Genomic DNA, 17,709 nt, shown 5'->3' on the forward strand with positions numbered 1-17,709 from the left:
TTGGCTCTTTTTCCCTACTAGGATAATCCAGGGCAGGAGGAGGCTTTTCTGGGCTTCAACCCAAGGCCAGGGTTGTGATGCTGTAAGAGGAAAGCTGTGAAAGATTTGGGGAGCAGGCGGTGTTGAGGGCTGCATGCAGGCATGGGAAGAATGTTTATGGTGCAAAAAGGAGGCTAGTGAGGTGGGAGCATGGGGCTCCCTCAGTGCGCACTCCTGACGGGGAGCTAGGAACAGTACCTCGTTGAAGGCAGCTAGCAGCCCTGAGGTCTGGCTGGACAGTCCAAAGCGCTTTTCCACTGTGGAGATGGAGCTCTTGAGGTAGCCAGAGATCATGAGCTGTGCCAGCTGCAGTACACTGTGGCACAGGACAAAGAACTGGAGGAGAAGAGGTGACGGTGGCAGGTGGACCATGAAGTCAGGGAGACAGAGACAGAGTTTGGGTCAGAGGGAGAGTGAGGTCAAAAGACGAGCGAGGAGTAGAGGATGGGTAAACAAAGTCAGGGAAGCCAGATACATGAGAGGAGGGAAAAAGAGAGAGGGAGGGAGAAAGAGTTAGTTAATTGGAGTAGCCCATGGAGCCTCATTGACAAGCTAAGGTAGAACTTAGGGGCCCGGGTGCTACCACAGACCCACTTGACTGAAAACAGGAACATCAGAGCCCTTCCGACCCTCTCATCTCCCCAGGGGTTGGGCTGGACTTTCCTCTCTCTTTTTCAACACCAGCCCCTATATTTTTATCCTGATCCCACCCATTCTCACACGGTTGCTTTCCCCAAGCTGCCCCACCCCACCTCACCCCCAAACAACCCAGCCTGCCCAGAAAAAGCTGGCAGAATTCCCAGAGGAAGAAACACTTGCTTCAAAGAACCAGAATCTTGGAGCATTTAGGCAAATGTGTTTAAGAGCTTAACACATTTGCTCAGTACTTTGTGCAAGGGCAAGGGCCACACCTCCTAGGATTACCGAGGGAATTCAGATCTTGGGGGCTGGGGTGGGGCTCCGTGGTAGAACACTCGCCTAACAAGTGCAAGGGCTACACTTCCATCCTTGTCACTGAAGCAATAACAGAGATTGGTGTGCAGCACCCTCGCAGGCTCTGACACCTACTGGGCGAGTCTTTAGGGCCCTTGTTGTGGAGCCAGGGCTCCAGTATTCACACAAGTTTAGGGTCATCTCCCCATCATCTATAGACGAACACATAGCAGCCTCCGCAAGAAGACCCTGCTTCACCGTCTTTGTTCCCAGAACCAAGCTAAGAGCTTCTCTGACTCATCCCAGGAGGCCATCCTCAAGGTGAGAAAGTGAGAAGGCAGACATTTGCTCCGTGTTGCATGACTGGGCTTGGCGGCCCCTTTCCTGCCTTGCCCGACAGCATATGCATACCTTGATGCTGTGGAACAGCCCTCGGGGTTGTGCATTCTCACAGAAGTCCTGAGGCTCCATGCTGGCTTTGCTTTCATGCGAGTCTTCTGTGCCCATTGTGGCCTTGGTACTCCTGTCTGGCATCTGAGGCCCCTCACCTGCAGGCCCAGTGAGACATCCAATCAGCTGATGAGAGGAAACCCCAGATAATGGCCCTTGACCTGAGTTGACTTCAGAAGCAAACTGTTTCTAGAAAAGGTGACCCGGGTGGCTGTGAGGGTCTGAGAGTCGGTCTCTTCAGCCTTTCTGATTGTGAGAGCCCGGGAGGGACTTTCTTGAGAGGCCATGTGTTTCTTCACTCCATTCAGGTGCACACCTCTTAAAAAGCAACAGCCCCCCCCGGAAAGCTCTGGAACAAGCACCCTCACATTATGTGTTAGCTGTGTAGGCTTTAAGCTAGGGGTGGGGACAAGGTCGAGTCCAGAGCCAAGGGAGAAAAGCTTTCCCTTTTGCAGACAGATACCCTTGCTCTCATAGGACAGCGTCATTCATGCAGCCATGGAGCCAAGGGGTCATGTCTGCAAGTCATATATCAAAGCACACGGCTATTGCGAATGTATGACACAGGCCAGTTGCCTAGACAAACAGACCTAGGAGGCAGAACTGTTTGGGACCCCTGATCTCATTGCCATGGTGGCTTTCTCACACTAACTATGGCAACATTTCCTTACTATCTCCTGGGACCTCCTGTGTCTGGCTCTCAGGGGAAACCCCAGAAGTTCACTCTCCAGTACTCTAAAGCATCCTTTCAGCTACAGACCAGAGCTTCCCCCCATTTCCTGTGGAAAGCCTCCTCCACTGTTCCATGTCCCCCTCACCACAGGCTGCAGTCTCTCTTCATTTTACATGGCCTGTTGGGGACCCGAGAACACCTCTGATGTTATGGATTCCATCTCCATTCCCGGGAGATAATTCAAAAAGGGCTCCTGAGATCATGACCCTAGACAGGCCAAGGTTTTGTGCTTCTCACACACGGTGCCTCGGAGCCTGAAGCGTATTTTTTAAAGATTGATTTATTTCTGTATTTTATGTATACGGGTACATTTTCTGCATGTACATCTGCACACCAGAAGACAGCACCAGACAGTCGTGAGCTGCTGTGTGGGTGCCGGGAGAAGAACTCAGACCTTCAGAAGAATAGTGCAAATCTTAACCCCTGAGCTATCTCTCCAGCTCCCCGCCTGTGTGTAGGTACACGCGTAAAGGCCAGAGGCACTGGACTCCCTAAAGCTGGAGCTCCACTCGCTTGTGGGCTACCTGACGTGGGTGATAGGGATGGAACTCACACATTTTTGCAAGAGCCGTACATCCCCTTAACCATTGGGCCATCCCGCCAGCCCTGAGAACTAGGAACACAGATCACGGTGGATTGTGACTGTCAATGTAACAAGATTTACAATCACCTGGGAGACACATCTTTCAGGGTGTCTGGGAGGGTGGGTTCCAGAGATTTAACTGAGGAGGAGCCATGCAGAATGATGTGGCATCATTCTGCATGGGCTGACTGCCATCGGAATGGAAAAAGGGAGCAAAATAACTGGCATACCAGACCATCTCTGTCTCCTGACTGTGGTTGCAAGGCAACCTGGTGCCTCACGGCCCCGCAGGTGCACCTTCTCCACGGTGACTGAGTGCACCTCAGACTATGGGACCAAATAAGCCTTTCCCTAAGTCGTTTTGTGGTCAGGTATTTGTGACTCCGATTAGTAAGATGACTGATATGACATATAATTCGCAGACCATAAAAACCCTTAAGGCTCTCAATTCATGGATTTTTAGTACATTCACAAAACTGTACAGCAATCACCACTGTCCAGTTCCAAAACTCTTCCTTCCCACATCAGGAAGCCCGGAACCACCAAGCGGTCACTTCCCAGTCCTGGAAACCTCAATCTACTTCCTGGCTCTCTGGGTTTCCTATTCTGGACAGTTTGCATAAATGAAATAATCTAATATGTGGTCGGTCATCTCTTACTAATTTTGAAAAATTCAATAGTATTTTCAAGGCTGCTCAACATTGTAGCATCTGTCTGCACTTCATTCCTTTCTATGGATGAATGGCACTCCGTTGTATGTGCAGATCACATTTTGTTTGTACCCTCATCAACTGATAAATACTTGGGCCATTTGGGGTTATTGTGAGCCGTCATTGCAGTGTTTCACATGCGTTTGCAGCTCTCTTGGGCATACGTCTCGGGACGGGGGGGTGGAATTTCTGGGTTGTGTGACAGGGCTATGTTTGACCATTCGAGAAACCATTATGCCATCTGCTGCAGCCCTTCCAGGCTCAGCTGGAACCAGCCCTGTTGTCTGGTTGGCCTGGGCCTAGGGCCCACTGCTGCCGGGGTGGCTTGGCTAGGTTTGAGCAGGCACGAACAGGCAAGGGCATTGTTTCTTCCCCTCCTCAGGCCTGTTCAATGAGCCTGAGGAGAAGCACCATTTTACAAGCCCACCAGCAACTTTCCAGTCTCTCTACGCCTGCTCTGGTACACTATGGTCCGTCTTTTCAGTGGTAGCCAGCCAGGTAGGTGTGACGAGGCCTGTGCGGGTTGATTGTAATGTCTGGCATCTTTTTATGTTCTCGTGTTTCATTTGTATAACTCTCCAGAGAAACGCCTAGACAGTAACTGCAAGAATTTGAGGAAACGGAAAAAGCGTATGGCTGGGAGGAGTTCCTTTTGGGGCACAAACATCCAGAGGAAACAAAGGAAAGTGACACCTGGCAGGAAGGAGATGGGGAGGGGGTCCCACTGGGAAGGGGAAAGAGGAGGAGACTGCTGAGGTCACCTAGAGAAGAGGGGGTAAGGGCCTCTAAAGCAAATGCCCCCACCCCAGACCCTGAGGGGACCTTGTGAACCTCAGGTCCCTCACCGGCACAGCCCCCCCACCTGCAGCCACCTAGGTCTTGATATGCACGCACAGCGCACAAGTGCTCGTCAGAGCTCCGCGCCCTGTGTCCCTTGTATCTCCAAGCCTCTGAGAAGGACTCCCAGCAGCTCAGTCCAGATGTTAAACTCAACGGTCCTCCACACTCCCCAAAAAGGTCTGAACAGAACGAGGAAGCCCAGATGCCTTTCTCTGTCTTGGTCCACTCTAACCTAAGCAGGTCACCTTGACAACAGTGCTAGCATGCCCCAAAGCCTGGTCAACCAGACAGCAGGTCGAGCTGCAGCTGGAAGGTCTGAAGTCACTGACTTGAAGCCCCAGCTCAGAGAGAAATGCAAGGAATGAACGAGAATAGGGAAGGAAGGGCAGTGGGCTGGCTCAGAACATGCATCCCCCAGCCCAAGGCCAGACCCTGGGCTCTCAGCCTGGGCCCCTGACACACTGCAGACTGTATGTTAGTCACATCCCTCTGCCCTCTCACCTGCTCATTCCCAGGGCTTTGCTCACCTGCCTAAGGCGAGCTCCTACTTGCAGCCTGACTCTTGGTCTTCCCAGAGCTTCCACTCAGCCTCCTCCACCAAAGCTCAAAGTCCCCCTGGCTTATTATATCCGTTATTGAAATGTCCGTTTCTGGTGCACAAAGTCCGAAGCTCTACTCTCTAGGTGGGGGAGGAAATCCAGCGGTGTGCTCTTGGCTCTGAGAGCAGTCATCCCCCTGAAGGACTGCCAGCCCAAACTTCTCCCTAGGAGCTGGTCAGTGCAAGCTTCTGGTGTGAGGCTGCTCCTCATGAACAGGAGCCTGTGCTCAGTCTAGCTGCAGCCACATTGCAAGGGGCGATAGTTCAGAGACCAGCCTGGCCCCTCGCTCTCTGCTCATTCTTTCCTAGGAAGGCTCAATACCACGTTCCAACCCATAGCGCCTTCCAGGGTCAGATTGCAAAAGGAAACCCTTGGGAAGACATAGAGCTGATTGGACTCCTCGCTCCCTGCAAGCTTCCACAGTGAGCCTGAACATGCCTCTAGGTCTTTCTAAGCCCCAACCTCCTGAGCTACCAGCTATGACGACATTATCTAGAGATAGGAGCTAGGGTACGCTGCTCCCAGATATAGCACATTGGTGATGGAGAAACCAACAGAAGTCAGCTGTCTCTTTCCCCTCCTCCCCTGCAGCAGGTCAGTGTCCTAGGTCGCTGATCTCCTCCCTCCCCTCTCGTTTGAAGCATTTCAAAGCAGGCTTGGCTAAGTCCTCCTCCCTCAGTTTGTCACCATCAGGTCATACCCCATTTATCCAATTGTGCCCCTCCACAATCAGATATTTCAACAGGCCCAGCATAAAAACACACGCAAACACTTCTCCATTTCTTCATGTTTTCTACTGAAGACTCCCATAACTTAGTAACTTTAAATAATTCTGTGTGCTTCCTAGCTTGCTAATCTGTCTTTTGTCAGAGTGTCTCAGGCATGAAGCCAGGATCAGTGAAGGACAGAAAACTCTCCCCTCTACTACCTCAGGCTCATGAAGCAGGTGTCTATCAGGACTGGCCTTCTGACTGGCATCCACCAAGAGCCATTTTCCTCTAATTCCAGATAAATCTCCCAAAAGGTCCTAGACAGCACACCTCAACTAGAGCCACCTCCTGCTTCCAAGTTCTCTTCCTTGTCTGCCGGAGCAATAGTCTGTCACTAGATTACCTTTCTCCCTCTTACATCCAGGCTCCAGGCAACCACAAGACCCCTGAGTGCACTCGATGGCCTTAGAAGACATGACTCAGATTTGGAGCATGTGCTGGCTTGTCTTAAGTCCACTTGACACACAAACTGGAGTTATCTGAAAGGAGGTAACCTCAATCGAGAAGAACCTCCATAAGATTCAGCTGTAGGGCATTTTCTTAATTAGTGATTGATGGGGGAGGGCCCAGCCCATTGTGGGTGGTTTCATTCTTGAGTTGGTGGTTCTGGGTTCTATAAGAAAGTAGGCTGAGCAAGCCATGGGAAGCAAGCTGGTAAGCAGCACCCCTCCACGCCCTCTGCATCTTCTGCCTCCAGGTTCCTGCCCTGTTTGGGTCACTGTCCTGACTTCCTGAACAACGATGTGGAAGTGTAAGCTGAGTAAGCCCTTCCCTCCCTCCCCGACTTGCTTTTGGGTTATGGTGTTCTGTCACAGCAATAGCAACCCTGACTAAGGCAGAACACAAGCTGAAGATCAGCCATGCAGCCTTAGATTCAGGACCCTTTGGCTCCTCACATCCAGTGCAGGGACAGCAGCCCCCGCTACCTAGTGCAGAAGGCACCCAGGAGAGCCCATCCTGCTTACCTGCCCAGTGTACCTATTTGGCACACTGGGCCTGTGCACTAGAGTGTCTAGAGTCACTGCCTGCCACCACTCACATGGCACTGCTATTTTACAGTTTTCATAAGCATTTTTTCTCTTCCTAGTTTTTCCAGTCCAAGAAAATGGGCTTCATTAATCTGATCCATATTCAAGAGGAGCCATCAACAGTATACTGGCCCATAGGTCCCTCCCTCTGTCCTGTCCCCCACCCAGCCCTTCCCCTCTTCTTCCTTCCTTCTCTCCCTCCCTTTCTTCCTTCGCTCTTGTTTCCTTCTATTTTCTCTCTCCTTCCTCTCTTTCCCCTTCCCCTTTACTCCCCTCTTTTCCTTCCCCTTCCCTTTTCTTTCCTATCAACAGGGTCTCACCATGTAGTCCAAGATGACCTCAGATTTGCAAGCCTCCTGCTTCAGCCTGCTGAGTGCTGGAATTACTTGCAATCAGTGTCATGCCTATTCATTGCCACATCATTCTTCAGTCTTTGATCCCTCCTGCTCCATGTCCACACCTTTCTATAATTTCCACCAATCCTAAACTGCCACACTGTGATTCTTAGCTAATCCTTCTTAGGTTTCTGGCCATCCTTCCCCCACTGCACTGAAAGGTTATAAACAAATTTCCAGTTTTTCTGCCTGGCTGGGACACAAACAAAGCACAGAGTGGCACTGCAGTGTCTTAGCTGTGGCAGACAATAAAATTCACCTCATTGGGAAGTCATGTTGGTTGTGTCCTGTGTTGACACAATCACTAAATGGCTCTCTTTTCCCTGGCAGGGAGTCCGTCCTGCTAGCAGCTCTCTGTCCTGCCATGAAGCACCACCTGCTCTACTGATGTCTGCTTCCATAAAGCAACAGGTTGTTGTTACATATAGAACCAGAGAGTTGGTCTGAAGCTTGCCACTGTGGGCAGTGTTGGTGCAGTCATTGAAGGCCCCACTAGAAAGAGTGCTTGCTTGCTTGCTTGCTTCCTTCTTTCCTTCCTTCCATTTTTGAGACAGGGTCTCACTATGTAGACCTGGATGGCCTGAAACTTACTATATAGACCAGGCTGGTCTTGAATTCTCGGAGATCTGCTGCCTCTGCTTCCTGAGTACTGGGATTATGAGAGACCAAAGAATTAAAAATCAGTGGGTATTGTTTTAAAGTTTAAAGCACAAGGCTGAACTAAGGCCAGCCAGGTGGAGATATGTCCAGGCACCTTTGGGGAAGAACTAGCCTCAATGCTCTGAGGGGAAGAACTAGCCTTACTGCATTCCTTTCCTGCCCACTAGAGATACAGTTGCTAGGAAACCGGCCCCTCTCCCCGAAGGGCAGCCAAACAAGGGAAGCTACACCATTAATGATTTTGAGTGATTTTGGGGGCCTTCTGATAGCCAATCAGTTCAAAGTGCAGCATCCCTTTTTGTGTTTAGACCAATAGATGCTTGCCAGGCAGGAATCCCCCTTCTTTGGGCATGCAGGGAGGGACTGGACTTTTTAAATCACCCAACTAATCTGACCACAAGGCTCTTGGCTCTCAACTGCTTCGGGTGAGGGTATGTGAGCCCAAGCTGTACCTTGTAATAAAAAAGACCCTCATGTGTTTTGCAACGGACTTGACTCCTGGTGGTCTTTTGGGGTCTTGTTGAGTCGGGCACAACAATTGAAGACATGTGTCACCATGCCCAGCTAGTGTGTCCCATGTTGATCTGAGGGGAAGCAGCACCAAATGCAGGGCATGCATGTGTCCTCACATCCTCAGAGCCTGCTACCAGGGCTCCGGATGCCTGTGAGCAAACAGGCTTGGAGAAGAAGTGGCATCCAGGGTCCCAGAAGCGATTTGGATGCCAGCCCAGATCTGTCTGAGTCCTGGGCTCCTGATGTCAGCTGTCAGATCTGAACTGATGGCCTTGGAACAAATATCATGACAGTCCCCAGGTGGTCACTTCTTATTCTGGCCCAGCTTCCCTTCTGCGAGTTGTCAACGGTGGCTGTGTTACCATCTGCCACTTTACCAGCTCATTCTGTAGCTTGTGGGTCAGCTTACTGGTCAGCACGTGTTTATTTCTGTGGCCTGAAAAGCCTAAGACAGGAAAGGTGGGGAGAAAGCTGTGAGGGCCTCAGCCCAGGGAACCACAGTATGATGGATGGGCTCTGGGAGCCACAGCCAAAGCTTGGGTTGGAAACTTCTAGAGAACCACAGCAACAGTTGTCAAGAAATGCCAAGGCAGAATCTGAGAGAGTCAAGATATGACACTCTCTATAGAACGTTCTAACCAGTACCTTAGAGAAAACGGGACCCAGGACCGTGGAGATCTGGGTACTTTGTGGCCAGCGTTCTGACCACTCCTCCTAGCATGGGTAAGAGGAAAACAACGAGCCCTGCTCCCAGCTCCCCTGGGAGGCTGCCTGGAATAAGGTGCTTGGTCAACTTCAAAAAGACTTACTGAGGCCAGCTTCGTCAGCCTTGGCCCCAAACTCACCAGCTCATTTGTTTGCAACTCTGGCCACCAGGCCTCAAAATAACTTATTTCCTGCCTACGGAAGGCTCAGCTTAGTTAGTTTCATGTGATGCAGGAAGCAGCACAGACCCCATTGGATGTCACCCCCACTCCACCCTCATCCAGTATCCACACGGCCTCTACCCCAAGTCCCCAAGTCAGCTGCATTCCAGGGTTTGTTTTACTTTTTCTTTTTTTCCTAATTTTGGTGTACAAGAAGAAACACCACGCCCACCCCTGCCCCCCTCCACAGACACTGTGCTGTCCACCCACCTCCACCATCCCAAGCCATCACACAATATGCAGAAAAGGCAGAGGGAAACCCTGGCCCAAGGCCTCCATTCAGCGTTTTTCCTTGAGGCAAGTGGCATCCTCCTTGTCCTGCCTGGAGGCGCCTTCTGGCCCTGGGACTTGTTTTGAAGCCTGCAAAATGCTGGCTTGCTGAATGTTTTTTAAATTAGTTGCCAGCATTTTTAAAAATCGGGAAATTTCACATCAAACTGCAGACTTTTGTTTTCGTCTTGAAAGATCAGCAGATCTGGCGCACAGAGCCTGTGAAAGGACTCAGCCGCCCACCTACTGCGCCTGCTCAGAGCAGTTCCTCCTGCTACGGCCTCAGCAGGGGGTGACCATTGCCTGTTTCCTGGTCCCCTTTCACCTGCCTGTGGGCTTCCTTGTCTGCCCCAGAACACTGGGCATGGGAGCCGCCTGGACAGGATTCCCGGGTTAGGTAAACCATTGGTAGTTGGGGAAACAGGCCAAAGGCGGCCCAGAATGTGCCCAGAAGTGTGCTTTGCTGGTTCCAGAAGCTGACAGTAAAGATCCATTCCAGGGCCGGTGAGAAGGCTCCATGCGAAAGGCCTTTCCATCCCTAGAACCCAAATATTTCAAGGAGAAAAAGAGGCTCCTGAAAGTTGTCCTTTTACCCCCAGAAGTGTGCTGTCACGTGCACCGTGGTGTGCAAACATGAACATACACACAATAAGTAAACGTAACACTCAGGGACAGGTGCCCAGGGTGACAGCAAGTCTGGCAAGAAGATGGAACCAGCAGAGAAGGCTTAGCCTGGCAGGGAAGGTGCTAGAAGGCTTCTCGGAAGAAACAGAAAAGGGCAGTGGCATGAAAGCAGAAAGGTCAACAGAAAATGAACGTGGCAAGGCTGGGGCACAGAAGAGATGTGGCGTTGGAGAGGTTTGAGGGGCCTGGCGATGGGGCAGGAGGAGCTCGGAATCTTGTCTTGGCATCCTGTTGTGGTGAACTTGGTCACTGAGAGCCGGGAGGACAGAATGACAGTGTGCTCAGCACTGGACATATGGTCAGGCGAGTAGCACCTGAGGAGGGGGTTTCCCTAGGAGATCATGCCTCCAGGTGAAAGTCATGAGCTGAAGACACTTCTAGGGCTTCAGGAGGCATGAGAGGCAAACTGGTGTCTGAACCTGTCTTCCTCTGTGCCCCAGCTGAGAGAAAGAAAGAGGGGACCTCCACCACCGACCCACCCGTCAGGAGAGTGTCACTGGCAAAGCTGCTAGCTCTCGGCACTAAAGGCTGAGCCTGGGAAGGGTCGCATCTAGGTGGTGGATATTGGCTGAGTCATCCCATCCTTCAAGATGATGGCAGACCCCTTTTCAGAGGTGTGAGCTAGAAGTCAGACTCAAGGTGGGTTAGACTCCTGGGCCCTGCCTGCTAAGTCCCCCTGGCCTCCTCTAGACTGCAGGCCAGCTCTGAGGTTGCTCCCTCCCTGCAGGAGCCTGTGCCCTCGTGAGGCAGTTCGTGAGGCAGTCCCCACAGCCCTTTCTCCAGCCCTTTCTCCGGCTGCGGCCAGTGGGCCTCGCTCTCGCTGCTCACGCCCTGTGCTTCTCATCAGCCTGCTTAGGTAAACTCCTCCGGAGCAGTGCTGTGCCAATCCAGACAGACCAGGCTGTAGCTCTTGCTGAACCGCTCCAGACAAAGGCTTTGGATTAAAAACCTTGTTTGTGCAGCCCTGTACCTTTGTGACCTTAGGTGGTTTTTTTTTTTTTTTTTTTTTTTTTTTTTAAATCCAAGCCTCAGTTTCCTTCTCTGTCAGTCTCTGTCCTGGGCCTGGTACTTTGCAGCCCTCAGTGGCAAACTCCCTCCCTTCTACCCACACTCCTCTGCACCAGGGGTCCAGACTCCCAGTCTCAAGTTCAAGGCCCTTGAGAGCCCCAGGATCCATGTACCCACTCCTAAGAACATAATCCTCTAGCCACAATAACCACCCCCATTCCCCAAATTAATCATGCCCTGCCTCTCTGCCTTTACACCTGCCATACCCTTGACCGACTGGCCTCCTTCCCCAGCCCATCACTTGTCATCTCTTGGCCCCGGTCCAACGTAAGAGCAAGCTTGCTCAGCTGAGCTCATTCAAACGAGAGAGCCAGCAAGACTGGAGCCTGGGCTATAGGTGGGGGTGGTCCTGGTGTCACAGGGCCTGTGGGGCCTGAAGCTCCAGTTCCTACTGTGACCTAGCCCAGCACTGTTTAGAAGCAGGAGTCAGAGGCAGAGAGTGGAGAGGGAGTCTCCAGACGGGAATTAGGCTTGGCTGTCATTTTTGGGAAATTCCTCCTGGAAGGACCCTTGGGTGGCCTGCCGGCAGGAAGAGAATCTTGAGGTCTAGCTGTTGCTTTTTCAGGGAGGTCTGTCAGGATGGAGGGGCAGGCACTCTGGTGGTTTCCCAGTTGGGTCAGGGACCCTGTGCTGGGACTTTCTGTTCCAGGTTCTGACTCTTGGCTACCCCATCTAAACCCACGATGACCTTAATAATAGATACTAGAATGGGGGCGGGGAGGGTCATGAGGGAGGCGTCTCAGGGGGAAGCAGGACAGTTTCCTTAGAACTAAACAAGAAGCTGTTGGCTAGAGGCTGTGCTGTCCTCTCCCCTCCCCCCCCATGCACAACCAGAGCTCATTGGTCACCCTTAGTGCTTGAACTGACCTCACAAGTCATCCATTTAATCATTCTTGCCTCACAACAAGAGTCTGGGGGGGTCTTTATAAGGCTCAGCTGCCACACACAGGTCATTTCGATGAGCACCAGGCAGGGTCTGGGCACCTGGGAGTCTTCAGTGTGATTCTGAAGAAAGAGGACAAAGAGAAGCCGAGAGCCCAGGGGCTTGGGTGTCTCAGAGTCTACCTCTGACCGGATGTGTGGCCTGAGGTCACAGATCATTGGCTCCTTCTGGTCTTGTTTTCCTCATTTGTAAATTGGACAGAAGTCTGACTTGGCCTCATAAAACTGTGACACACTAGTAGGGTAGTCCCAGGACACAGTCATAACATCAGGCACATCAGACCCCTACTCTCTGTCACATCCTTCTATAGCCCCAATGGCCTCTGAGCTCGTCTATATGGTCGGTTCTCATATGATGAGCTCTTTGTGTCAAAGCTCTGCTAGCTTTGGCTTAATTTTCTAAGATATCTCCTCGTGCCTTTGTCCACAATCACGCCCGGCCCAGGGCATTGCCCTTCTAGAATGTATGTTCTGTTCAGGCTTTGCTGGTATCCCCTCCCCTAGAATCCTGCTCTCCACACACTTTGGGTGGAGATCTCCCTTCCCATCTGCTGGCCAACTGTTTATTTTTTTTCCTAGTTCAAACTTTGGCTTTTTTGCTTTTTTTCATTACTATTTTTTTAAACAAAAATCACTTTATTGTAGTGAAACTACAAATAAAAACATCACACAGTTAGATTAAAACAGTTACTCAAGTCCTTGCTCAATCCCAGGCTGTACATCTCACTTAGTGAGTTTCGATGTAGTTTGCAGTTAGCCATTCTGAAGCTGTGGCTTCTCACTTAGGGTTTTACACTTTCACTACCAATTACATTTTTAATGTACTCATCCACCACAAAAATACAAGAAATACACAACAGTTGAAATTAGAAAAACAATTAGCTCTATCTCCTCTTCCATGAGGAGATATTTCAGTTTGAGCTTTCTCTCTCTTTCTCTCTCTCCCTCTTACCCCTTCTCTCTCTCTCTCTCTCTCTCTCTCTCTCTCTCTCTCTCTCTCATCTTTTCTGTGATCCTGGGCATTGAACTTAAGGCCCTGAGCATGCTAGGCATGAGTTCTACCACTGAGATAGTTCACCAGGCTGAACTTCCAGCCCTCCTGACTCAGCCTCCCAGGAGGCTGGGATGACATGCCTATACCCCGGGCTTCCAAAGTTTCAGCATTTTCATTCATGTCGCTTGTATTTCTGACTCCACAGAGCTGGGACCTGGGACACAGCTGTTTTCTCACTGGATAGCCCAACTCTGTCCAGTCCTGGCCGAGGTGGGCTCCTTCCATCACATTCCCAGAACCATTGCCAGGCCTTGGCTGAAGCCTATGAGGATGCAACACCATTCTCATGGCCCTCCATATGCTTGAGTCCCATACTGATGTAAAGACCCAGTCAGTCCCTGCAGAGAGGGTTTGGCTATGCTGCCGCCTCCATAACCAAGTTTATAAGCACAGCCTGGGACCCAGGGGCTATTTCTGCCACCTGCTGTGAAAATGGAGAAACTGAATCCCTGAGAGGGATAGGGAGCAGGCAGATTGGGCACTAACTGACAACATGAGCCTATGCTAAAGTCACCGTCTGGCACTTCCTAGACCAGTCATGGGGGACACATACCTCCACGTCTGCTCCCAAGTCAGTGGCACTCAGGAAAGAATTTGCTTTGTGGGGAGCCAAGGTATACAAGGTAGGCCAGAGTTCACCAGTTATGGAGAGAAGAAAAGAGAAAGGCCCAGGCAAGTGACAGAGAGGAGAGAGCTTAATATTAGGGGGTAAGTGTTCTGACCTCTGCTCTGCAGGTTAGGTGCTGGGTGATCTTGGGCAAATCACTTGCCCTCTCTGGGTATCTCTTCCTCACCTATTAAAAAGGAGGGAAGATTTCATTGAGCTCTCATGGGGCAGAGTTGGGATTTGAACATGAAGCTGACAGGTCTCTCCCTCAACTCCCATATCTGCCCTGGAAAGATCTCATCCGAACACAGAGGGCCACAAGGAGGCAAACAGCAGCAGCCACAGCGGGAGCAAGGAAGGATGAACTGGGGTGTGTGTCCATCGTGCACTGTTGTGACAGGGGTTCCTCTTGTTTGGCGGAGGGACTGCCAGGGAGGCTTCATTTTGGAACTGTTGGAAATGTCAAATTTCCTAAGGAAAGGCAGTGGGCAGGGACTCCCTGAGCAAGGTGCAGAGGCCAGAGAGTGGCTTCCCTGGACTTCACCATGGGGACAGTGTGGGGACATTGATCTCCCTGCACTGACAGAACCCCACCTGCTACCTAAGGGCGCATGCAAGTTGGCAGGCTAGCTCTGTGAGAGAGACACTGACTCTCAGTTTCCTTTGGTGTCTGTCTCCAGTGGAACAACTGAAAGTCATCTGTGTCCCTTCATCCTTCTGCCCACTGAGCTTGGCCATAGCCCCGAGGGACGCCGAGGAAGTGCAGCTGGAAGTGGCTCCTGGTGATTGAGTGCAAGGACTTGGGTTGGCCTCCTGTTATATGGGCGTCAGGGATCAGTTAGAGAACCCAGAGCCCAGCGCTTAGCGGGACAAGAGGCAGGTGCACTTTTTTCTATGCCGCAGGATCTTCGATCCCCCCCGTTCATACTGAGAAGATGATCGGGAATTTTGTTTTGTTAATGGCCCATAAACCTATTGAAACCATCTTCTACACTAAGTTCTGTGGTGGCCACCTGTGATCTCTGCACACAGAGGCAGAGGCCAGAGAATGGAGTGTCTGTTGGAGATGAGCCTGGGCTACAAGCAAAATCCTGTGTCACCAAACCCCCAAATAAGCCCCTCCCCCAAACCTGACCTCACCCTCCTCTCTCATATGAAGCCTCCCGAAAGGAAGCGCCCACCCCCACTCTTCCTGGTGTGCTGTCTGTCACACGGCTGAGTCTGTCTGGCCCGGAGCCTTCGTTGTGGCTGAGCGGGAGCAAGCCTGGTCTTGCCTGGGTGGGTGGGTGTGAAGCCAACACTGAGGCAGGTAGGCAGCAGCAGGGAGGCCGAGGGCTACTACAGGGCATGGAGCCCAGCCACCCTGTGGAACGACCTTCTGGGTCTGTCACTCTGCTCTGGCCACTTGGTGCTCTTCTTATGCCATCCCAAACTTGGTTTCAGGAAGCTTCTAGACATTTCCCTCTAGTCTCCTCGTACCCCACCGCCATCTACCCCAAATTAGTGTCTGTGGGTCTCTCTGCGGATCCCCTGTCTGTGTGAATCCTGAGGATCGTGTCTGAAATTGGTCGGTCAGTCCCTTGGGTGTTAGCCCCTGTGGGTCGGTGGTTTTCTGCCTTTCTGGCTCACATTCATGCTCTCCTTCTATGGCCCTCCAGGTCTCCACTATGACCTTCTTCCGGGCCACCTTCTCAGTTTGCCCCCCTGTCCTGATGGCACCTGTTGGTCCCTGTGATGCCACTTTGCACATGCTCGCTCCCGCGCCCTGTCTCTCTGCTTCTTCTCTGTGGATGTCTGCTTTTTCCATTCATCTCTGTATTGTCTCCCCCACACTGGCAGTGGGGGTGGGGGTCGGCTTGATGGTGAATGGGCAGGCCTGCCTTTCTAAGACCTTGGGTCTCTACCTCACCAGGGGTGGTTTGGCTGGGCTCCCTGCGTCCAGCTGAGTAAATGGCTTCCCATCCTGCCCCTCTCATTCACTCATATACCCTCCCTGTGTTCCATAGACCGTCGGGTTGCTCTGTGCAAAATCAGCCTCTGTCTCCACAGCACACCGTTCTATAAGGTCTCACCATTGGTTGACGAAGCCCCGAGGCTCCCTCCCAATTCCCTCCCTCCCTTCACTCGGACTTACCTATTCTGGGCCCCATGGCTCGGGGGATGCAGAGAGTTGTGGCCCCTAGTTCAACCTGGAGCTTAGCAGAGAGGAAGCAAGTCTGTCAGGGGGCTCCGGGAGACAGCTTCTGAGAGAGCAGCAGAAGGGAGCATTGATGCAGGACTGTCCCTCACTAGGCCATGTGTCTTTGGCCACACTAGACAGCAGCTGCCCTCAAGGCAGAGGTGTAAGGACCCTGCTCAAACTGACCCTTCCCCGAGAGCTCCTTGCTCTGGGTACTTGCTTCTCTGTCTGGCTTTAGGCCCCTACCCTTGCTGTGTCTGCTTCTTTGGCTCCATGGATTCCTCTGCTCTGTGGCTGGGACAGCCCAGGACCAGAGTTGTAAAGGGGGCGGGTTTGTTTAGGTCCAGCCCCCATGCTTCTGGGAGGCTGGTTCCCCCCTGAGGCTTACTCGGGTAATTTCCTAATTCCTGTCCTTTGGATAGTTTTCTTGTGTTAGGAGCACAGGCTAAAGTAAGAAGCTGTTGATGACTATTGAGTTCAGGCACATAGCAGAGACAAATATTCCAGAATGTTCAGTTTTTGCTGCAGTCCCCCATACGAGCCCCCCTTTCTGATGGGACTGCTGTCTCCCTGGCTTTCTATGAGCTCTGAAGCGAGCCCTAGCTTCCCAGTGAGCCTTGGACCTCCTCCACTGCACTCCTGTGCCCTATCCCCATCCCTCATTTCCATCTGCCCTAAGGATTCAGACAACTGTCCCCCCAAAGCATCATGGCCAGCTCACCTGGGGGCTCAGGTTAGAAACTCCATCAGGCACAGCCCCCAAGATGAAGAGATGGGGAAAGGAAGGGAGGGGGAAAGAAGGGGAGGGGGAAGGAAAGCAAGACAAAAGGGTAAATGTGAAATTCTTATAGATGTCTGGACAGCTGGGAGAATGATCCCATCCCACTGCTAGCCTTAGCCAAGGGACAGGAGTCACAGGCAAGTCCTTGAGCCTCTCTGAGTGTTTGTAACCTCATCTGCACAAGGCAGCATTTCTCCTTTGCAGAGCTGATGTGAGTAGAGAGGAAATAAATAAAGTCAAGGCTAGAGGCCAGAGGCTGGGCTGGAGGGAGTGGCAGCAGGCAGGGCCTTCACCAGGCTGGGGAGAAAACAGCAGGTTCTCTTGGCAGAGCCTGACTGTGAGGCTCTCCAGGGCCTGTTCATGCAGCAGGCTGGGAGCCCTCCATCTCGCAGATGAGCCAATGAGTCTCAGTTATTTGCCACAGCGCACCTCACCGGTTGAGCAGCATGTCCCAGCCCACCCACGCTAGAGCCAGGCTTTTTCCTTTAACCCAGGCCATCTTCTCAGGGAAAGAGTCTTCATTTGCCTCAACTTCAGATACAGACATGAGCCCAACTCCCTCTCTAGAAGAGGACGTTCGCATGGAATCAAGGTGTGGGTTTCGAGTCTAGCTTCCTCTGGAATGACAGAGACCCTCCTTTAGCCCACTTGGCTATAGAAAGCAGGGACATCTGAAATAAAGATTGCCTGGCAATAAGAGGAGACTCAGCCGAATGCCCAACACTTCTTGAATGAAGGTGTCATTGATGGACCAGCAAGATGATCATGGGGCGGTGGAGGAAGGCGAGCAATTGTGGTGGACTGATAGAAAGGACCGTAGTCCTGGTTGGAAAGCTCCATCAGATCTTGCGCTCAGCCCTTCAAAGCCAGCACTGAGTCCTCCTGGAGACTGGAAGAGGAGGCAACTTTCCAGATTTCAAATCACAGATGCACAGCTGCAAGAAG

At 51.8% G+C, this 17,709-nt stretch overlaps 1 protein-coding gene across 1 annotated transcript in view; it reads right to left on the reverse strand.

Moving 5' to 3' along the window:
• Slco2b1 (solute carrier organic anion transporter family member 2B1) overlaps window positions 1-16,270 on the reverse strand; it is a 41,747-nt gene extending 25,477 nt beyond the window's left edge. Inside the window, exons 1-3 of the mRNA XM_021656287.2 lie at window positions 15,939-16,270; window positions 1,384-1,520; window positions 238-375 (exon numbers count right to left, since the gene is read on the reverse strand). Of these exons, the coding sequence (XP_021511962.2) occupies window positions 238-375; window positions 1,384-1,520; window positions 15,939-15,954 (291 nt within the window). The 5' untranslated portion in view covers window positions 15,955-16,270. The remainder of the gene's footprint in view (window positions 1-237; window positions 376-1,383; window positions 1,521-15,938) is intronic.
• Between the last annotated feature and the right edge of the window lie 1,439 nt (window positions 16,271-17,709).

The sequence above is a fragment of the Meriones unguiculatus genome, chromosome 14 (genome assembly GCF_030254825.1).
Source record: "Meriones unguiculatus strain TT.TT164.6M chromosome 14, Bangor_MerUng_6.1, whole genome shotgun sequence".
Lineage (NCBI taxonomy): Eukaryota > Metazoa > Chordata > Mammalia > Rodentia > Muridae > Meriones > Meriones unguiculatus.